The sequence below is a fragment of the Neomonachus schauinslandi genome, chromosome 8 (assembly GCF_002201575.2).
Source record: "Neomonachus schauinslandi chromosome 8, ASM220157v2, whole genome shotgun sequence".
Classification (NCBI taxonomy): Eukaryota; Metazoa; Chordata; class Mammalia; order Carnivora; family Phocidae; genus Neomonachus; species Neomonachus schauinslandi.
In genome coordinates this window covers 8,026,300-8,048,771 of record NC_058410.1, presented here as the reverse complement: position 1 = coordinate 8,048,771, position 22,472 = coordinate 8,026,300, and the positions used below count along the sequence as shown (strand labels likewise).

The window sequence follows — 22,472 nt, the reverse complement described above, 5'->3', positions numbered from 1 at the left end:
ATGCTGACTAGACAGGCTTTCTTGCCACGAGATCTCTAGAGTCTTCAAAAGGACAGATGGTTGAAATTACAGTAAACGATGTGGCCAGTGAATCTCCAAGAAGGGGTACAGTATGCAGTGCTTTCTAAATGTTTGCCAGTGTCCCCTTGGGGAGGTTGGTGGCCTGTGGCCAGTGCCCTGAGAAAAGCTGTCACCATGGGCCCCAGTTCTGTTGTTTCCTGAGGGTCACAGGGAACGGGCTGGGGGTGCCGTCTGATAGATGGGGAGGGCCCAAGAGATGTGTACATGCTTCCTCTCCTTGAGGAAGCCCCTCCTCCCCAGGGCCCCACCCCTGCCATTTGTGACCCCCCACAACACCTCTCCCCACTTCAGGTCCAATCCCCAAGATGCTGACCGTGGCACTGACCTTGATGAGGCCCTGCACTGGAATGCCCTTCTACTCTCCACGCATGAGTGCTGGCAAGGCGACATTGTTAGGGGTTGAATCGTGTCCCCCCAAGTTCATAAATGAAGTGCTAACCCCTAGCACCTCAGCATGACCTTATATTCAGAGAGAGGGTCTTTACAGAAGTCACCAAGTTAAAGTGAGGTCAGGCGGTGGGCCCTAATCCACTAGGACCAGTGTCCTTACAAAAAGGGAAAATTTGGACAGAGACAGATGTGCGCAGAGAGAAGGCGGCGTTCCACAAGCCAGCGCGACAGGCCTGGAACACACCCTTCCCTCACGGCCCTGGGAAGGAACCAACCCTGCCCACACCTTCGTTTTGGAGTTGTGGCCTTCGGAACTGTGACATAATACATTCCTGTGATGTAAGCCTCCCAGCCCGTGGGGCTTCGTTACGTAATCCAGGGATCTGAGGGCCGGTGGCGCTCCTAGAGGGGCCAGGCAGCCATCAGACCCAGGAGGAGCCATGGCTGTGCCCGGGGCCCGCATCCAGGCCGCCCCCCTGTGACCTGTGATGGCCTCCGGTGCCCGACGGAGGACGAATGAGGGAATGCACAGGTGGTTTTGCGGACTCCTTTGTGGGGACAGGGTGGGTGGGTCACTGAGAGCGAGTGGGTTCTCGCGGGCCAGGCGTGGACCCTGATATCTTGAGGACGTGGGTTCTGGCTACTGGGACTTGGATGCCAGCATCCAGTTGGGAACAGAAGCGAGCCTGGGTGATCGCCTCGGCTCTAACCCCAGTCTCCCGTGCTGACTGGTCGTGCTCCCGGGGACCTCTGGCCCCGGCCCTGGGAGCTCTGGAGGTGGGGAGGGTAAGAAGGAATATGCTGTGTGGCTCCCGTTTTATATGTGTGTGGGACAGATGGGGACAAGAAGATTGTTGTGGGCACGGCAGGCACCCCCAGGCCGCTGGGTCAGGATGGTCCCAGCACCTGGAGAGGGAAGGTGGAGACAGAAGTCTCCTGCGTCCAGCCCTCTGGCTGAGGCCTGGGGCGCAGCGTCCTGCCGGCCGTCTCCCGCATCAGCGGGTTTGGTGTGGGGGAAGCAGAGTTCTCAGGGGGGCCCTGACATCGGGGAGGAGCCTGCGGTGTAAGGACAGCCTGGGTCACTGAAGAAGGCAACGCTGTCGATGGCGCAGCCCAGCTCCGTGGCTCCCATGCTGGCTCCTCATTTCTGGCAGTTTCCAGACTCCTCAGTGCAGTTTAACTATCCCTTAAGGCCCTTAAAAGAAAGCTGCTGTTTTGGAGAAGGTGCTGGGGGTTGAGGGCAGTGAGGAGAGGACATGGTGGTCCCCTCCTGGTGGCACATAGAGGGAACCCGCAAACCCAGGGCCGGTGAGGAGGCCTGCAGCCCAGGACAGCTCTGGGGCCGAGGGCAGCGGGGAGGAGGGGCGCCCACGGGGTCGGGGGTGGGGGGCACGGTGGTCGGTTGCTGTCCTGTGTTGCTTCTCCCAGTTGTAATTCTGATCCCCGAGAGGTCCCCGGCCTCCCCTCCATGCACCTGAACCAGGGACTGGGAGATGAGACAGGGAGTGGCCTGGTCTGAGCACGAGAAAGTGTGCCAGGCCCTTGCCCAGAGCCAGGCAGGTTGCCTTCTCCGCAGAGAAAAGAGCAGTGCACGGCAGGCCTGGCCGGCTGGACTGGCCGCTGGGGAGGTGGGGACGGGGAGGGGCCTTGCTTCGGCCCCAGGATGTGTGGAAAGCAGGCCCTTTGCTCCCTGGCTGCTTCCCAAGCAGAGGAGTTGGTGTGAGGAGAGCCAGCCTGTTTGGGGCCAGCACGTTTGTGTTACAAAAAGCCACTCATTTTTCCTCCTGTGCAGGGAAAACCCAGCTCTCCCCTCTCCTGGTGTCTCCCTTGCTACTCACCCAGAACATTTCACTTCTGGTCACCAGACGTGTGGGATTTTCCCCCACACCTAGCAATTCTTTGGAACACCACCTGGGGGTCCTCTAATTTAACTCAGTTCTGACACTGTCTACTTGGAGATCGCATCAGACCCCCCCAGGTTGAGGGCTCAGTCCCACGAGACTGTCCCCCACTTCAAATGCCAACTGCAAATCGTCGGTCCCCAGGTGACCCATAATTCTGTCTGACTTGGATGCAAATTGGGGTTCTGTGACCTCTTCCCATTGATTTGCTATAGCGGCTCACAGGACTCAGGGAAACATTTATACCGTTTACTGAAGGAGCGGATGAAGAGCCAGATGGAGAGGTACGTAGGGCAAGGTCTGGGATGGAGCTTCTGTCGCCGTGGGGCTGGGGTGCGTCCTCCTCCCAGTGTGGATGTGTTCACCAGCCAGGAAGCTCTCCAGATCCCGCACTTTTGGGATTCCTAGAGAGGCTTCATCATGTAGGCTTGATGGACCACTAGCTCCATTTTCAGCCCTTCTTCCTCCTCAAGAGAATGGGGGTGGGGCTGAAAGTTCCAAGCTTCTAAGCATGGCTTGGTCTATCCCATGACCAGGAGCCATCCAGGAGCCATCCGGAGTCACCTCATTAGAACAAGGGACACTCCTGTCATCCAGGAAATTAGAAGAGTCCAGAAACACAAGGGCACCCTTAGCACCATGAGCATCACTCTATCTGCCTCTCATGGGTGCAGGTGGAGGGACCCTCCCTTAATGTCTGTGTCCTCCCAGGGCTGGCTGAGATGGGGCGCAGAGAAGGTATCTCTTGTCTGATGGCATTTTGATGTCCTCTCTCAGCAGCTCTAGCCGAGGCTCCTGGGGTCCCACCCTGTGCCCAGATGGCCCCCTTGACCCAGTGTCCCGGGTGTCAGGTTGTTTCACAAGCCAGCAGCTGGGAGCCTGCCCCGGGGATGATCAGGTGATGATGCTGGGTGAAGTCCACGGTGTCTGGAAAGCTGGCCGTCCTCTGTCGGGGTGAGGAGATGGGGAAATGGGCTTGTTCGGGGCGCTTGGCTCTACCACCACCATGTGCCCAGGCTGAAGGACTGGTTAACCAGAAAACCACAGGCTGCTTCCCCGTTCGGCCCACGGTGCTGCCTGCAGCAAAGCTATGCTCAGTTCGTGGCCAGCTGCTGGTGCTGCAGGCTCAGCCTCGGTTCCTCCTGGTAAAATGCGGGATGTGAGTCTCTGCCTGCCCGTTCTGCGGCGGGGGCCAGAGGACCCGACTGCCGGCTCCCAGCTCTGCCTTACAGTGAGGAGTGCAAGGGGGGACCAGGATGAGGCCTGGAGGGGCCCGGCCACCACCGGCTGCCGTCTGTCCCACTCCAAGAGCAGCCGCGGGGCGGGCGTGCAGTCGGCTGGGCTGAGGGACGAGCTGCTTGAGCCTGGCGTCTGCTGCCGAGGCCCTGGCCTCCGAGGTCAGCCCGGCAAGCAGGGTCCCAGAGGGCCACGTGTGGAGCGCCGTTAGCCAGCCGCAGGCCTGGTGAGTGGGGCTGTGCATAGGCCCCCCAGGCCTCTCGAGGCCCTGCTGCTCCCAGGAGCCCACAGTATTTCTCCTCGTTTATTGCCGTGTAGCCACATTTCCAGAAAACTAGCTGTGGGAGGCCACACACACTTGTCTCCGGTTTCTGGGGGGCAGGGGGGCGGCCACAGTGTAGCTGGACCCCCTGCAGTCTAGGGAAAGATCCACTTCTGAGCCCACCTAGTCCCTGCACTGTAGGCCCGAGGGTCTCTGTCAGCCAGGGCGCCCTACGTCCTTGCCACGAAGATTCCCCCCAGGTCGCTTGCTCCAGCAAAGCCAGCAATGGGGAGAGGGAAGCCCAGCAGGGCGGCCGATAACGCTGTACGTGATGTAACCACACAAGAGCATGGCCATGTCTGTGGTATTTCATGCGGACAAGCCGGTCTCAGGCCCCGTGCCTACCCCAGCGTGCAAACACCAGGAGGCAGGGTCATCGGGGGCCACCTTCCCGTCCCTGCCTGCCACACCCTTCCTGCCTTTCCTCACCTCCAAGGTGCAGAGTAGGCCGAGGGGCCAGTCTGGGGGGCTCCCCTAGTGCCCTCTGCTTGAGCTGTCCCTTTGTGAGTCTATCCCCCCTGAACTGTGAGCTGCGTGGAGGTCGAGGCTGCCCCATCTCTGTGTCCCGGAGCCTGGCACTGCTTGAAACGTAGAGGGACTCGGCGGGTATCTGGTGAGACAGCAAAACACGTGAGTTGCTGAACCAAGGGCAGGTTAATAAATTAAGGGAGGTTGCTCTGGAGTGGAACAAGGTTCGAGTTCAATGACGGTGCGAACTTGGGCAGTAGCCGGTAGCTCCCTAAGCCTCCGCTTTCCCAGCTGTGCAGTGCAGAGCGTGATAGCACCTCCCGCGAAGGCCTCCACGAGGGGTTCGAGAACACACGCTGGAGCTCTGAATTGGCGGCTGATGGCTTTCGTCATTGGCAGTCACGGGTTGGCCGGGCTGGCCGCTGGGTCTCGAGCGTTCCCTGTGCTCGCTCACTGCTCCCCTGTCCACGGGGCGTGGGCCTGCGTCAAACGGCCTCGGTGGCGAACGGGATGTGGAGCTGGTGGCCAGCGAGCGAGCGTGAGCCGCCCGATTATACACACTCTACGGTTTGCTGTCTTTGATGTAGCGGGATTATAAACAGTTTGAAGAGGTAATCTCTCTGGAAGAGCCCTACGGAGACCGGCGGGGCGGGGGTTACCCAGCGGCCTCTAGCTCTCTCCTCTCTCGGAGGGAACTCTGACTCCAGAGAATTCGAACCTCTGCCTGGTTGACTGGCTTCCCTGCCAGGCCATGTGGCCGGTCACCGTCCTGCCTTGCACCCTCGCCTGACGCGGGCAGCACGGGGTGAAAGATTGCTTCCAGTTGGTCGGCTTCCAGGTCGAGCATGCTTGGACAGCAGCGTGCTCTCAAGCCAGCATTGCAGAGAAGTGCACGCGGAACATTGACCCCGGCCCTGGCAGCCAGGGCAGTTCGGCCAAAGCGATGAGGGAGGTGCCGGCCCCATTATGCCCACCGTGGATGATATTCTGGAGCAGGTCGGCGAGTTTGGCCGGTTCCAGAAGCAAGCCTTCCTGACCCTATGCCTGCTCTCAGCTGCCTTCGCCCCCATCTACGTGGGCATCGTCTTCCTGGCCTTCACCCCGGATCACCGCTGCCTGAGCCCCGGGGTGGCCGAGCTGAGCCGGCGATGCGGCTGGAGCCTGGCGGACGAGCTGAACTACACGGTGCCCGGCCCGGGGGCCATGGGCGAGGCCTTCCCCCGCCAGTGCCGCGGCTACGAGGTGGACTGGAACCGGAGCGCCCTCAGCTGCGTGGACCCGCTGGCAGGCCTGGCCACCAACAGGAGCCACCTGCCGCTGGGGCCCTGTCGCCACAGCTGGGTGTACGACACACGGGGCTCGTCCATCGTGACCGAGGTAAGGGCAGGCCCCGGGTTTGGGGGAACAGGTGGGTTTCAGGGGCAGGGAGGAGACACACAACAAATCCTAGGAGGTTTGGTTTCGTCAGGAAAGAGGAGAGTTTTGTCGGCTGAGCACTTAGGATGTGCCCGGCTCCGTCCTGGGCACTCTGCCTGCTTCTGCCGTCTGGTCCCCCACAGACGCTGGGGGTTCGAGGAGCAGGCTGGAGGGCGGGGAGACCCTTGCCAGCCAGGCTGAGCTGCATTTTTGGAACACGGGCCTACGGGGAGATGGGTTCCTCTTCTTTCTGCCCCATGGCTTCTCCAAGAGCCTGTAGAATTCCCTTGGGGTGCCGTTAGAATGGTGGGTCCCCCTTCCTCCACTCATGTGACAGCTGAGTGCCGGCTGGGGTGGTTTGGAAGCCACCCTGGCTTTGGAGTCAGACTGTTTCAATCCCAGCCGTGCCCCAGATCAACTGGGCATCCCTGAGGATGTTACTCAGCATCTCTGAGCCTCCGCTTCCTCATGGGTGAGCCAGGGATGGCAGTCACCGGCCCCACGGGGTTGGCGAGTTCAGCTGTGGGTGGCGGCCCCACTCCCCGCCTACAGGATGGGGTAGTGGTGTCAAAGGGCCTCGCATGCCGAGTTCAATGGGTCCTGTCTGTATTGCACCTCGAGAATATTTTAGTAAAAAGCCACCAGATTATTTTTTCCTTCGTGCATCTTTTTGAAAATGTTGCATTGTGACAAGTGTGGGCCCTTGGAAATTGGCTCTGAGGTCAGTTGTTGAAGCCACAGGCCAGTTTTAGTGTCAACACAGCCGAGGCTCTTACTGGAGGAAGGTGCTGGGTCCTCTCCTCTGGCCTGATCAGTACCCTGCGGTGGGGGGTGGGGGTCGGACCGGGGAGGGGGCAGAGCAGAAGTTTCCCCTTTGGGGGGAACCCTCCTACACTGTTGGTGGGAGTGCAAGCTGGTGCAGCCACTCTGGCAAACAGTATGGAGGTTCTTCAAAAAGTTGAAAATAGAGCTACCATACGATCCAGCAATTGCACTAATGAGTATTAACCCCAAAGATACAAATGTAGGGATCCGAAGGGGTATGTGCACCCCAGTGTTTATAGCAGCAATGTCCACAATAGCCAAACTGTGAAAGAGCCAAGATGTCCATCGACAGATGAATGGATAAAGAAGATGTGGTATATATATACAATGGAATTTTATGCAGCCATCAAAAGGAATGAAATCTTGCCATTTGCAATGATGTGGATGGACCTGGAGGGTATCATGCTGAACGAAATAAGTCAATCAGAGAAAGACATGTATCATATGACCTCACTGATATGAGGAATTCTTAGTCTCAGGAAACAAACTGAGGGTTGCTGGAGTGGGGGGTGGGGTGGGAGGGATGGGGTGACTGGGTGATAGACACTGGGAGGGTATGTGCTCTGGTAAGCGCTGTGAATTGTGCAAGACTGTCGAATCTCAGATCTGTACCTATGAAACAAATAATGCAATATATGTTAAGAAAAAAAAAGAAGAAGAAGATAGCAGGAGGGGAAGAATGAAGGGGGGGAAATCGGAGGGGGAGACGAACCATGAGAGACGATGGACTCTGGAAAACAAACTGAGGGTTCTAGAGGGGAGGGGGGTGGGAGGATGGGTTAGCCCGGTGATGGGTATTAAAGAGGGCACGTTCTGCATGGAGCACTGGGTGTTATGCACAAACAATGAATCATGGAACACTACATCTAAAACTAATGATGTAATGTATGGGGATTAACATAACAATAAAAAAATTAAAAAAAAAAAGAAGAAGATAGCAGGAAGGGAAAAATGAAGGGGGGGAAATCGGAGGGGGAGACGAACCATGAGAAACTATGGACTCTGAGAAACAAACTGAGGGTTCTAGGGGGCAGGGGGGAGGAGGGATGGGTTAGCCGGGTGATGGGTATTAAAGAGGGCACGTATTGAATGGAGCACTGGGTGTTATATGCAAACAATGAATCATGGAACACTACATCAAAAACTAATGATGTGGGGCACCTGGGTGGCTCAGTCGGTTAAGCGGCTGCCTTCAGCTCGGGTCATGATCCCAGGGTCCTGGGATCGAGCCATGTCGGGCTCCCTGCTCAGTGGAGAGTCTGCTTCTCCCTCTCCCTCTGCCTGCCTCTCTGCCGGCTTGTGCTCTCTATCTCTGCCAAATAAATAAATAAATAACCCATGCTTTAAAAAAACAAAAAAAACTAATGATGTAATGTATGGTGATTAACATAACATAATAAAATTAAGAAAAAAAAAAAGTTTCCCCTTTGGGAGGAACAGGCGTGGGTGTGACTTGCTTTACCTGCCACCGCATGAACACCTGGTCTCCAAGCCTTCCTCCAGTGACAGATAACCAATTAGACACCTTGTTCCCAGGGATACTCAACTGTCCAGTACTCTGGCTGGGACTCTAGAAGCAGACCCAGACAGGGAAGTGTTTGTTCTCTGTGACTGGGGTACCTTAGCTGCTGAACTGATCCGGGGGGCGGGGCGGGGGAGTGGTTGCGTCTTCTGGAAGGAGGTGGCATTTGAATGGAGCCTCCGGCCGGTATTCTGAGCAGCAAGGAGAGGGAACAGGACAGACGGGGAGGAGGAACATGAGCTGAGGCTCAGGGGAGAGGAAGCTTGTGCGACACTGGGGACAATGCGCTGTTACACTGATTCGAATTCAGGGCTCTGTGGAGGAGCGTGGGGGTGAGTGGTGGTGACGCCTCACTTTCCGCCAGAGCGCAGCGTCCTCATGTAAGGTTGCCAGAAAGAAATGCAGGACACCGAGTTAAATTTGAATTTCAGATAAATGACAATTTTTCTAAGATAATTATGCCCCACATATTGCACAATATTTGATGCTGATAACCGAGGCAGGGAATACAAATATTGCATGCGACGTACTAATACTAAAAATGTGTTGTTTATCTGAAATTCAGATTCTACCCGGCACCCTGGATTTCCTTTCCTAAACCTGGCAACCCTGCCTTCATGCCAAACGAGGAAGTTTGGTCTTGTTTAGGCAGAGGAGCAAGACCTTCCTAGCTGGACTTTGGGAATGGTCTGGATGCAGGGTGCTGGGGCTGGTGTGGGCTGTGAGGAAGGGGCCCATCTTGCCTGAGGGTTCTTGCGGGAGGGTGGGCGAGCAGGGCTTCTAAGCCTGAGCCTGGACCACAGGAGAAGGAGGGGGTTTGGCGGTGGAGGCGCCTGGCAGGGTGGTGGCCGGGAGAGGCAGCAGACCCGGAGGGGGAGGGGCAGACGCAAGGGGACTGAGAGAGCTCCAGAGCCCAGTGGCTGTCTGTGGCAACAGGGGTGGGCTTCCAGGAGACCCTAGATCAAAGCACTGGCAAGGATTGAGGGGATCCTCGAATTGTCATTCACAGAGGGAGTGGGGAGGAGGTAGCTGTAGGGTAGAGTGCTGAGTGTGAAGGGGGGTTTGCTGGAGACACTGGGCTGACTAGACACAGGGGCCCTAGGGTAGGGGGCCCAGGAGGACTCAGCACTCTCCCCCCATTGCTTTAAACCCGCCTTTGCCTCCACTCCTCATCCTAAACTGCAGCTTATTCTCGGGGGGATTTGCCTTTCTGCAGAAATAATCTTTAACTTAGCCTTGCCTTGGACGTTGGAACTTGCTTGAGGGAGGATGCTGAGCCAGCTTGTTTGAATATCCCAGCGGCACTCCCCCTCTGTGCTAGGGATGGGGCCTGGGGCTCCGTCTGGGGAAGGAATGTGCATGTTCCCTGACTTCTGAGTCCCCTGCCCTGTCAGCTGCAGCCCCACAGTGGGCTGGGGGCCCCCCTCCAGGCTGGTTAACCCTGGTCTTCCCCGGCCTGGGAGCATGAGCAAGGGAAAGTCCTCAGCTCCAGGTCCCGGGAGCCCTCTATCAGAAATATCACTGTTTCCAAACTTGTCTCATCCTAGAGATCTCCTGGCTTCTGCTCTGTGATCTGCTGAGACAGGATCCACAGCAGTCTACATTCTGGCAAGGACTCTGGGTGATCTCGTGATCAGACGAGCTTGGAGAACACAGACTGTGCCTGAGACCCCAGGCACCGGCCCTGGCGGAACCCCAGTGGGCGCAGCCACCCATCTAGTGCCCCCTACTCTGCGCCACCCCAGGCTTTCCTGAGGGCTGGGCCTGTCTTCCTGGTGTGCACAAATGTGCAGGGGGGGCAGTGGTTGGGTGTGAGGTGGGGGAGGCACAGGGCATGGCAGGTGACTCTAGACACAGATCCTGAGCATAGTGGGGGCAGAGATCTCCGCAGGAGGTGGTGGTGCCAGGTAAGGCCAGATGCCCCTTCCTCCAGCTCTGTGAGCGCCCTGGCTTCTGCACAGTCTGGGGGACAAGATGGAGCCCTGGGCATTTCAGGAAGGGGGGCAGGGACATCCTACAGACACACTCATGGCGAAGATTAGAACAAAAGACAAAAAACGGTGCCCTGCAGCTTTGGTGGAATCTGGCGCACAAATTATGGTCTTGGACATTTGAGTAGAGGCTACAAAAAGACAGTTGGGCAGGTGGAGATGCAGACCCTGGGACAGCCAGATAACACCCAAGTGATCTGTCCTTCAGTCTTCTAACGGCAGGGCCCAGGGCAGGCCGGGAAAACCAACGAACCGCAGAAGCCTCGCGGGGCCGGTGTGCTTTCAGCCGAAGGGAATGAACATTTGGGTTGGTAGAGGGACCGCCTGAGATGCTGAGTGGCATCTTGTCGTGCCTCCCAGAGCTGAGCCACTCACGGGAGCAGACCGCGGGGTCTGGGCAGCAATAGCAGGTGTAGGACAGGCTCGGGATTCGTTTCTGAAAATCAAGTGGTGACCCAGAGTGCTACCTAGATTTTATTTTAAAAAGTGCTCATGTCAAGGAAGTAAGCAGCCAGTTGGAGAGAACCCCAGGCTGATGGAGCCCAGAGCCCTGGGGCCCTTAACAATCGACCCCTGAGCCCGGGGACGGGGGGTGGCGGGGGAGGCCCGGTTTTAACTGGCAACCTAGAGATTTGCGGACGGTGGTGTGTAGTAAAACCTCTATCCTAAAAGGTAAAGGGTTTGTTATTTACCTAAACCATTTTCACAGGACTTCTCCCCTCTGTGCTCACACCAGCTCTGTGAATGGAACAGGACAGGCACAGTACACACAGTTCAGACTGGGAAACTGAGGCCCACCTACTGTCACATCTGGTAGGGGGAGCCATGAATCCAAGTAACTAGAGTGGGACAGAGACAGGGAGAAAGGAAGGATGTGCCACTGGCTGCCACCTCGTCAGGGCTGTGCCAGGGACGGGGACTTCGTGAGGGCCCCAGCTGTGGAGCTCCACACCTTACTTCTACCTTCTCTGTGCCCCAAAGAGGAAGTGGGACCCTCCTCCTCCTCCTCCTCACGGTGCCCTGGTGTGTGCCCCCTGCGGTGGGGCTTCCCCTGAAGCACAACAGAGCCCTTCCCCAGGCGGATCTGTCCTGCCTTTGCCCCTGTCTCCCTCCTGCCTAGTCCCTCTGCTCTCTGGCTCTGGGCACAGTGCTCCCTGAGTCTCTGGCCACCCTGGGCCCCGCATGCAGGACACCAGCGCGCACGCTGCTCCCTCCAAGCCCTCTCCTTGCCCATAGTGTCTTTGCTCAGCCCCTCCCCGTGGCCACTCGCAGCCACATCGGCCATGCTGAGTCTCCAGAATTATCGGAGGGTTTCACATAATTAAATATATAATTAACAGGTACTTAATGGATGGCTTTTGACCAGTTCTGGAAATCATGTTCGATTTATTTTGCTACATTTCTGTCTTTAGGAAATTACTGTGCTGTACTTCTTTTTAGAAGACTTATCTGTTGGCTGTGTTGTCTTTCAATAACCGGCTGTCAAAGTCAAAGCTCTTGACAGTGGTGAGGATAGAGCAAAGATATTAGGCATATAATGGTAGTAGCTGAGATTCGCCAGAAACCTGGAATTTGTCTTATGAAACTGTGGCAAGAGAAAATGATGTGAAACCCTTGGGGGTATCACACTTCATGGTAAACATTTACTTTGTCTGGAGAGAAGATGGAAGGGACAGTTTGACTTACAAATGGTCTTGTGTTTTCGGCCCTTCTGACTGTGGTGTGACCCGCAGTTTAACCTGGTGTGTGACGACTCTTGGAAGGTGGACCTCTTTCAGTCCTGCGTGAACCTGGGCTTCTTCCTGGGCTCTCTGGGTGTCGGCTACATTGCAGACAGGTACGTAAAGGTCAATCTGACTAAACGCAGAGGCGATGCCGTGAGGAGAATGGATCGTAGGGGACAATGGTGGAAGCATCTGGCCGGGTGAAATCTACCGCAGACGCTGACGGAGAAAGACATGGTAGCTAGTGCTTTGGACTGAGGTAGGGCAGCACGATGGAGTATGGGCGGGGATTTAGGATGGATTTTGGGGGTCAGAACTCATGTAGATTGTATAGTTGGGGTGGTGGGCTGAGAGAAGGTGGGGACAAAGCCAGGGTTTATGCATGGAGCAGATGGGTGAGGTGAGGTTAGGGCCATTTTTTGAGACAGGACAGAAGAGGTTAGCAGCCTTTGTTGTGGGGGGAGAGGGTGGGGAGCCATCAAGAGTTCTGTCCTGGTGGGGTGCACATGGCAGCTAAGCTAAGCGTAGCCCAAGTGGTGCAGAAGAGATGTCACCTAGGGAGGTGGATGTGTGGGTTGTGCTCAGAAAAGAGGTTTGTGCTAGAGATAAATATTTGGGATTTGTTGGCAGGAGCTGGTATCTAAAGCTGTCGATGATGTTTGAGATAAGCTAGCGGAGTGTACAGAGGCTGGTAGGGAACGAGTTGCTGGCAAAGGAGATTTGGAAGAAATGGCAGGGAGGTAGAAAGACAACCGCTCTTCCGGGATAGTGTGAAGCTATAGAACACAAGACAGGACTGGCCTGACGGGTCCAAACCTGTGGACACGGCACCATGACTACCAGTGGCAAGGATGGTGTCAGGGGAAGGCTGAGGAAAAGAGAGAGAGGAGAAAGTAGAGTTTGTGTGTGTGGAGAACTCTGTAAGGCAAGTGGGCCAGGAAGGACAGAGGACAGGCAAAGGGTCCAGGATGGGGGTGACCCATCGTGGAGGGCTTGAGGGAGCAACAAGGCAGTGGAGGGGCTGGGCCCCAGGGGAGCAGGTGAAGCAGCCTTCCGCCGGAGGCACAGGAGACAAGATGGAGGCAGATGCCGATAACATTAGTTCTGATTGTTCTGAGGTGACAAGGTGTGAGCGTCTGACGGGAAGTTTCTACATTAGTACAGGATGAGGACATTCACGGGCTGGTGTGGAGGTACGCTGGGGAGGAACATGGGGCTGGAGGCGAGAAGGCAGAGGGCAGGGAACACAGAGGCTGCAGGGTGGGGAGATCTGGGGGTGGAGACCAGGTCACTGTGACCACACAGGAGGTTGGCCCCTCGCTTCCTCAAGTAGCCACCAGAGTGTGGGATCAGGTTGGAAAAACGGAGTCAATGAAGCTCCCTACCGGGATGAAGAGTTAGCAAGCGATTTGCCCATTTCATTCATGAAAAAAGGAAAGGGAAATAATCCTCAATTGTTATACCAGCAGAACTGAATATTTTCCCAGAAAACTTTCTGAGGCTGCTGATAAGACTAGCATGTTAATAATAATACAGTCTGCCGGGCGATGAGAGGGGGCACACGTGGGAACCTGCAGAACCCCCAGGTGAACCACCCCCTCCGCCCCCGGCTGAGATGCCAGATGCCGGAGACCAGGATTCTGGCTTCCTCCTTACAGTGAGTTAATGAAGCTCGGAAGGGCCGCTGTTCCCTGAGGACCACACGGTTGGGCCCTCAGGTCCGGGGGGCAGTCCCTCAGGACAGCAGTGATGCATGCCTCCCGATCGAAACCCTTGCTGCCCCTTGGTGCCCTTTGGACCCCAAATACTCCCCACTTCCCTGTCTCCTTGCCTCTGAAGGTTTGGCCGAAAATTATGTCTCTTGGCCACCAGCCTTATCAGTGCCATCTTGGGTGTCCTCATGGCCGTGGCGCAAGACTACCTGTCTCTGCTGCTCTTCCGCCTGCTGCAGGGGCTGGTCAGCAAGGGCAGCTGGACGTCTGGCTATGTCCTGAGTAAGTGTCTGCTGGGCTGAGTTCCCACCAGGGCAGGTGGGCGGGTGGGCAGGTGGAAGGGGGTGGAGCCAAACGTGGAGGTGGGATTTAGGGGGAGAGGGGACATTTGTGGGGTCTAGAGAAATTGTGCTAGCTCTAGTTGTATGTGATTGTCTGTCTGACCGGGCAGGGCATGACGTGGGGACAGCCTCCCTCCCTCCTTCCTCCTCCCTCCCTCCCTCCCTCCCTTCCTGCCCCCCTGAAGGCTTGCAGGTCACATATTCCCTGGGCCTCCCCTGGGAATATTGGTCTCCTTTATTGGCTTCTCTTCTCCCCCATCCCTCAATGTGGCAGGACCCAGGACTTTGTCCTCCCCGTCCCCAAACCTGCTCCACCTGCAGACCCCCACTCCAGCCACCAGTCAGTGACGTGCCCTCTGTCCAGCCACTGAGGCCAGAGGTCTGGCAGTCAGCATGGCCCCCATTTCTCTACACCTGCTTCTGGCCCCTCAGGGGTTCTGTTGCTGGCTTTCACAGTCACACGTGTCCACCATCTCTCCTCTGCCCCTGCCCCTGGGCCCAAGCCAACGCCATCGCTTCTCCTCCACATGGGTCACCAGTCTCAACTCAGCAGTGGACATGGGATTGTGTTGCCCCTCTGGGCCCAGACTCTGCACTTCATGCAGCATAGACCAGCCTCTGTAAGGCCCCCAGGACGGCCTGGCCCCAGGCACCGCCCCTCTCCCTGGAGATCTGCGTCCTTGGCTCCCACTGCCTGGAACTTCACCCTTGAGGTTCACCCCCCTGCACTGCTCTCTGAAAAACTGCAACCCCTTCACCCTCCACTCTCCCGATCCCCTTCCACCAGTGAACTCTCCGTCCCCCCCATGGCACAAAGTGCATTCTGGCCTGGCACACAATTTACGCATTTGCTGGGTGTGCCCTCTGCCCTCTCTCATGAGGACGTGGGGTTATGAGGGCACGACTCTGCCCGTGGGGCTGATGACACACCCCAAACACCCAGAGTGGTGCCGGGTCCCTGGTAGGCACCCAGGAATGCTTGTTAAATGAATGTGCGCTCCTGGGGCCGTGAGAAATCTCACAGCTCAGTCTGAAGTTTGTCGGGGCAAAGCTCTGGGGAGGAGAGGGGAGCCCGTGTTCAGGCATACCGGACCCTGAAGCACCCGGAGGACACTACAGACGGCAAAATGGGGGGATTAAAAAAGGAAGAGCTAGAGAGAAGCTGGGACCGACAGCCAGGTGTATCTCAGGGAGGCTTGAGCTGAGTAACATCAGCAGGACGAGGGGAAGGAGCCTGGGGTCAGCCAGGCAGGGGCAAGGTGCAGGGGCTCGCCAGGGGGAGGGAGGGAGGGAGGCCACGGGGAGCACAAGGAGCCCCAGTGGTGACTCATGTCCTGTTTCAGTCACAGAGTTCGTGGGCTTGGGCTACAGGCGAACGGTGGCGATCCTCTACCAGATGGCCTTCACGGTGGGGCTCCTGCTGCTCTCGGGGGTGGCCTACACCATCCCTCACTGGAGGTGGCTCCAGCTGGCCATCTCTCTGCCCACCTTCCTCTTCCCGCTCTACTACTGGTATGCGGGTCCTCCACGGGGGCCCTGCTCCTCTCTCCACCCCTAGGACCATGCTTAGTGAACTCCGACTGCCTGGTGACCTCATGGCCACACAAGCCATCCCCCAAATGGCCACAGTGGCCACACACTCGGGCACAGGGCTGCTTCTGCCCTTTGTGCCATTTGGGGTGTTCTAATATTACAGGATGGCCCCTGTTACATGGGGAGCTACCCTCAAACAGAGCCTCTTTCAATTTGCATCCCTTTAGATAGAGGGGCAATGCTTCAAGTCAGATAGGAAGCCACCTAGCCACATAGTAGGCATTTGCTGTTTGTTGAATGAATGAATGAATGAATGAGTGAATAAAAGTTCTTGGGGAATGTGTACATTAAGCCATTGTGAGACAAACCAGTCCCAAGATGAGGTATTAATCTTACTAGCAGACAGCACTTGGCAGGGTCCCAAGAGATAAGCAGCTGGACAGATGAGTTTTGAATTTTGATTGTGGGTCAGGGAAGGGGTGCAGAAAGGGCTATGGAGAGAAATATCTCATCCCTGCACCCTTTGTCACCATTCTGCTAAGGACAAATTATCTGTGGGTAGCACTGAAGTAGACCCAATCTCTCTAAACCAGGGCTTGCCGCTGGGAGCGGTATGTCTGTGGTCAGGACGAGCCTGCTCTCCCCCATCAGGGTGAAATCCGGGGCTCCCCAGTGGGGAAGGACGCCCTGGCTGAGTCTCGCTGGCCGGGCAGGGTGGGCCTATGCCTGAGTGTTTTCAGAAGACCTCATGCCAGAGATTCCCAATCCTCACGTTGTAACATCCTTACCCGGTTTGAAATGGACCGCATGCTATCTGTTTATTTGGTTTTGGAGATATTTGGTATCTTGTTCAACAACCCTTGTAAGACGCGGAGACACCCTGCTGTCACACAAGGGTTGGGGGCCATATGGAGCATCGATTCTGTGAGAGGAGTTTCCGGGGGAACAAGGGCTGCCAGTGGCCAGAAGAGAGTGGGACCCCTGCTCAGTGGAATGAAGGCCACAGAGGAAAACAGCAGTTCCCTTTTTGCCCCCAAATCTTAGCAGGTGGCACTGAGAGTATGAGGGACCCACAGAGCTGCTTCGTGGGCACCCTGAGCCAGCGCAGGATGACCCCAGGTCCTCGTCCGCTAGCTGCTTGAGGAATTACGGTCCCGAAGTGAAGAGGGTGGGTTACTTGGAGCAATAGCCCCTCTCTGAGCAGGGCTCACCATCAGACGCGCTCTGGGGAAGCCACCACGTGGGGACATCGGTGTCTGCAGGTGTGTGCCCGAGTCTCCCCGGTGGCTGCTATCACAGAAGAGAAACACTCAAGTGATAAAGATAATGGACCCTATCGCCCAAAAGAACGGGAAATCGCCTCTCGCTGATCGAAAGGTGACAAACTAGCAAGGGGTTTCTCATATCACTGAACTTTGGGTTGGGTTTATGATTTAGAAAATGCTTCCGGGGCTGCCTTGAGGAGCAGGAAGGCCCTGGAGGAATTTGGGGTGATGAGCGCTGAGCACAGGAATGGGTGGGGTGGCTCTGCAGGCTTCTTCTGCTCCCCCCAGCTTGGATGCAGCTGATGCCCTGACTCCCTCCTAGATGCTCTCCCTCGAAGAGGATGTCACTGAAAAGCGGAGCCCCTCCTTTGCAGACCTGTTCCGCATGCCACACCTGAGGAAGCACACCTTTATTCTGATGTACCTGTGGTGAGGGGCCTTTCCTGTACCTTCCCGCAACGGAATCGGGTGCTTGCCCAGGCACTGGGGTACTCACCCACGTACCCTGGCCCGCCCCCAGGGTCTGCACCCCTCTCCAGGCTGCTTTCTTGCAGCCCCCTACCCCGTTCCCTCAGAGGACATCCGGCCGGCTCCCCATCACCCGGGCTTTGTCCTTGACATTCAGTAGCTCCCCCAACCCCAGGGGCTGAGTGGCTGGACTGTGGGCTCCCCGCCTTCAGCTGGAGCCACTCTGCTGCTGGTACACTCGTTTCTGCTTCCAGCAAGGTTTTACTAGAACCAAGGGTCCAAGCTAGTAGGGTGATGCCTGGTACATGGTAGCCCTGCAAATATTTGCTGAAGGTTGAATAAATAACCACGGTTCCACAGAATCCATCCCAAGTGCAGGAGATGCCAGCCAGGCTCACCATGCCCTCCCTTGGCCCCACCAGTCACCTGCCATGTCCCCGTGTTGGCCCCAGAGTCTTGCAGCCAGCGAACGATGGGCCCCGGGAGCCTTTGCAAACACCCCAGCTGCACTTCCATCCCCCTCTTTACTTCCTCCCCTTTCCACTCACTCTCCCCACCGCCATCCCCTAATGCACTCCTCTGGGGGTGGGGTTTGACTCCTCGGCTCTCACACCCCTGCACCCACTCCCCGGGCCAATTCTGCTCTTTTTTGAAAGGTCACTCCCCTGTCCACATCCTCCGCTGGCTTCCTAACAAACTGAGAATAGAACCAAGTCCCTTTCTGTGGCCTATAGGGAGCTGACCCTGAACACCCCTTCCCTCCACCTCCTCCTTCCTTCCCAGCACTTGCTGGCCGCGTGACTCCAGACAGCTCTGCGTTCTCTCTATGACTCAGTTTCCTTGTCAGCAAATCGGGGTAATGGGAGTACCCCCCTCACCCGCGTGTTGGTAGATTCATGAGATGATTTGTGTAAATGGCTTAGAACCAGTGGCTCGGTACCACGGGCTACTATTTTAACATGTACATGCAATTCATGGGTTCTGCCAAAAGATGGCAGGCCTGCACATTTGTTAACTGTTTTTTGATGAAAAATCAAGCTTATACATTCTTTTCTCTTAAATCAATCTCTTTATCGGTAAGATGTGACTGTTCCATTTTACTGGGGCAAAGAGAGGGCATGGTGAGCCTTTCGGAAATCAGGAATGATTCAGGACTAGAAACAAGAGCATCCCAATGTTTCTCTGTGTGCAGCTTTATAAAACAAGGGAGTATATTGATAAGAACTATCAGTTGTGATCTCCGTTTTGGAGCTGATGGACAATTTACATGCTGGGATAAGACAGCAACTTCTTATCAACCAAAATCTCTACTCGCAGTGTAAATACCAATATAATGATCAAATGTTTCTAGCCTCCAAAATGATACAATGTCACCAAAAGAGACACATGGGACTCTGAATTCTCCCTGAGTGACTTGGCCGGTCCCCACTGGTCTCTGTGCCGTATTCTGTACCACTGCTACTCTTCCCTGGAATACGGGTGGAGGGTCCTCTGGTGGGCTACAGGGTGGAAGAGGGAGGGGAACAGTGCTGTTGACGAAGCAGGAAAGACTTGGCTGGCACCTCCTCTGCTGTGCTTTGCGGACTTGACCTTGGGAAGATGATGATGAGGATGCCAATCATCGCTCATCTTTAGCGAGTGCTTTCTTTGTTCCCAGAACCACACCAGGCACTTACTGTGGGACAGAGAGGGGGTGCAGCAAGGGTTGTGGAGAGAAATATCTCATCCGTGCACCTTTCGTCACCCTTCTGCTGAGGGCAAGCCTGATCTGTAGGTGGCACTGGGGTAGGACACAGTGAATGAAGGCTGGTCTCTAAGCCTTATACATCTGTGGTCAGGACAAGGCTGCTGTCCCCTTGTGGGTGTGGAACAAGGGGCTCCCCCGTGGGAAAGGATGCTCTGGCTGAGACTCGAAGTTTGGGCAGGATGGGACTGTGTCTGAGTGTTCTCTGAAGACCTTATTCCATTTATTGATGAGGGAATTGAGGCACAGAGGGCTTCGTGCAGTTACTCAAGGTCACACAGCTCACACAGCAGTCTGATTGCTGAATCTGCTCACTCCGTGGTGCCTTCTGCCCATCCCCTTGTAGCTGCTGGGGCCTCAGGGTCCTCGTTTGCCATCTCGAGGACATGTCGTTGTATCCTGGAAGTCACTATGTCACATCAATCCTGAGAGGAGCTTCTCCCTGAGCGCCCCTCTAGGACAGCCTTCCTGATTTTTATCCCCTCTTCTCATGTCGCTCCAGGACATTCTAAATCGAGGGACACCTGTTCCTCTCCAGCTCGTAGGGACCTTTGTCCTCGCTGGACAGGATCTTAACTCTCTCCCGTCCCACAGACGGAGCCTCTGCCTGAGACTGCTTCTCCTCTGTGCTCAGGTTCACCAGCTCCGTGCTCTATCAGGGCCTCATCATGCATGTGGGCGCCACGGGGGGGGAACCTCTACCTGGATTTCTTTTACTCTGCTCTGGTTGAATTCCCGGCGGCCTTCATCATCCTCACCACCATTGACCGCTGTGGCCTCATCCGCCCCTTGGCCGCGTCGAATCTGGTGGCGGGGGCAGCCTGCTTCGTCATGATCTTTTTTCACATGGTGAGTCGTGCGTTCCCCTCATCTTCTAGGTAATCAAATTATCGATCTGAAATTCAGATCGAATTTGGGAATAGTGTTTCAGGTCCTGGATGTGCCTCTTGAACAAGAACAAAGACAAAGACAGGGTGTTATCTTAGTCTACTACTGTGTTGTTGTTGTTGTTGTTTTAATTTTAAATTGCGGTATAACATACACACAATGAGCAAATGACAAGTGTACAAGCTGATGACTGTTTGCATGTGAATGTATCTGGGCACCATGACCTAGATATGTGGAACATTTTCAACACCCCAGAAGGTTCCCCTGTGTTCCCTGACAATCCATACTGACCTCTCCTGTTCAGATCACCACTGCTCTGACCTCTGTCACCAAAAAGTAATTTTGACTGTTCTTGAACTTCATACAAAAGGACCCATAGCAAAGGTACCCTGTGTCTTTGTCTGGCTTCATTCCGTCATTCCATCCATGAGATTTGTCCATGTTGTCACACCAGAGTGTAGTTCATTCTCTTTCACTGTTGGGCAGCATTCTACCGCCTGAATCCCGTGCTACCATCCCACGCTGACTGACACTTGTGTGGTTTCCAGTGTCTGCCTACTGGGAAAAGCTGCAGGGAATGTTCCGGCACATGTCTTTTCATGGGCATAGACTCATTTCCCATGGGTACAAATCTGTGAGTGTTTGCTGGGTCAGGGGTGGCATCTACGTAGCTCTAAGTCGATACAAGCAGGTTTCCAAAATGGCGGGACCAACGTACACTCCCATCAATGACGCCTGAGCGTTCCAGTTGTTTCACGTCCGTGCCAACACTGGGCATTGCTCGTCTTTTTGATACCAGCTGTTTTGGTGGGTGTGTGCTTTCGTCCGTGGTTCTTACAACCCAAGATAATCCAAAGGAGAGTAACTTTAGTCAGTTTTAATTTGAGTACACAAATTGCCTTTCATATTTGTCACATTTGGGAAGATGGTTGAATAAGCACTAGGCATGTTTGCTATTTCCTCAGTTTGTATTGCTTGTGCTCTGCCCCCGTGGGTTAAATGAGTTGTTTCGGTAAGCGTTTAGGGAGAGGGTACTGTGGGAAGTGGTTCCTGAAATCTGTACTCTCAAGAATCAGGCTGTATAGATCAGGCTGAAAATAAACAGCTCAGTTTTCTTCTCCCTCCTTGCACGAGAGAACAAAGAAGACAGGGAAAGGAACAGAGTCTATCCGAAATAGGTTTTACCCACGATCTTCCCCATCTTCCTATTTCTGGAATCCTGGAAAGATGAATGGGAGGATTTTTTTTTTTTTTTTTTTAAATAACAACACTAGGTGCAGAGGAGGAGCCGAAGGTCTGAGATTGTTCAGTTATCACCGGACAGAGCTCAGGCATCATGCTCTCTGGTCCCAGGTGCCCCCCGCCGCCCCGAGGGCCCTCTTCCCATCCCCCACCCTCTCCACTTGCCTCTACTGAGTCCTTGTCACGTTAGATGATAAACACTCACTCCCTCTTCCGGGAAATATTTCAAGTACCTTCTGTGTGGCCAGCACGCATCTAGACCCTGGGATCTCAGCAGTGAGCAAAGCAGAGAAAGTTCTTCCTTCACGGAGTTTACGTTCTAGAGGGAAAAAGCGAAGGTGAAGCATGGTGGGCGTTAATCCTTTGTGTGGCGGTCGGGGGCGGCCTTAGGAGACCTGAATGAGGGGAACGAGCCGAATGTACTTAGGAGTACATTCACCATCTGGGATATGTACTTCCCAGGCAGGAGGACAGAAGTGGGAGGATCCCCGAGGAAGGTAGAGCTGAACATTCAAGGAGCAGCCAGAATCCCTGTGCCCGAAATTGGAAGAGCAGGGCAGGAGTGGGGGGGACAGAGGTGGGGGTTAGCAGGGGGCAACCTTGGACGGTATCCCCTGTGTGGAAGGGAAGCACTCGGGGCTTTGGGCAGGGAAGCTCCCTGCAGTCCCTCTGGCTGCTGAAGGGAGTGGTGCCCCCAGCGCCGAGGGGGGCCAGGGCGGTAGAGGCGTTTGCCAGATTAAAGACCCCAGCGTGTATACACACGGCCCTCCCTGCAGATACCGTCCGCGTGAACTTCCTCATCTTTTCTCTTTAGGGGCCCGGAGGGTATCCATGATTGAAGGCTTGCCTTGGGCTCTCCACCTTGTGGAGACTGAGTTGGACCTGGTGGTGGGCTCATTCCTAAGGCCACCGTGTCCTCTCTCCTGGGAGCCTCCTGCTGGTGGAGGGAAACGAAGCATGTCTTCCATTAGCAGCCAGTATCTGGGGACAGGGGTCAGGATGACATGACGTCTGTGACCCCAGAGGCTTTATTAGTCACCTGGCATGTCCTGGGAGCCACTTGCTTGTTAGTGTGTGGGCTAATCCAGGTGGATGGAGCATGTGATGGGGCCCAATTCCTTGATTGGTCCTCAGTAGGGGGAGGGCTTCCTGGACGCTCATGTAATGGGGAGCCCCAGAGTCGTCTGCAGAGTCAAGGGTTTGCTTCCCTCCTACTTGCATCTGAGACTATCCTGAAAGGTGTTTTGTTTAAAAGAAAAATGTGTTTGGAAGTGAAGGCTAGACTGAGGATTAGAAATCTGGTCCGCCAGCTCCCCGGCTGCTGCCTGAGGGGCTGCATTATTGTGGGCCTCCTGTGTCAGGTGTTCCTGTGGGCCTCCTGTGTCAGTCAGGTGTTCCTGTGG

The 22,472-nt window shown here is 55.5% G+C and overlaps 1 protein-coding gene across 1 annotated transcript in view; it reads left to right on the top strand.

Annotated features, from left to right (window-relative positions):
* Positions 1 to 5,251: 5,251 nt before the first annotated feature.
* LOC110583361 (solute carrier family 22 member 1) overlaps positions 5,252 to 22,472 on the top strand; it is a 27,712-nt gene continuing 10,491 nt past the window's right edge. Inside the window, 8 exon segments of the mRNA XM_021693428.1 lie at positions 5,252 to 5,775; positions 11,886 to 11,989; positions 13,716 to 13,870; positions 15,273 to 15,441; positions 16,725 to 16,839; positions 17,050 to 17,156; positions 19,574 to 19,625; positions 19,627 to 19,783. Of these exon segments, the coding sequence (XP_021549103.1) occupies positions 5,365 to 5,775; positions 11,886 to 11,989; positions 13,716 to 13,870; positions 15,273 to 15,441; positions 16,725 to 16,839; positions 17,050 to 17,156; positions 19,574 to 19,625; positions 19,627 to 19,783 (1,270 nt within the window). The 5' untranslated portion in view covers positions 5,252 to 5,364.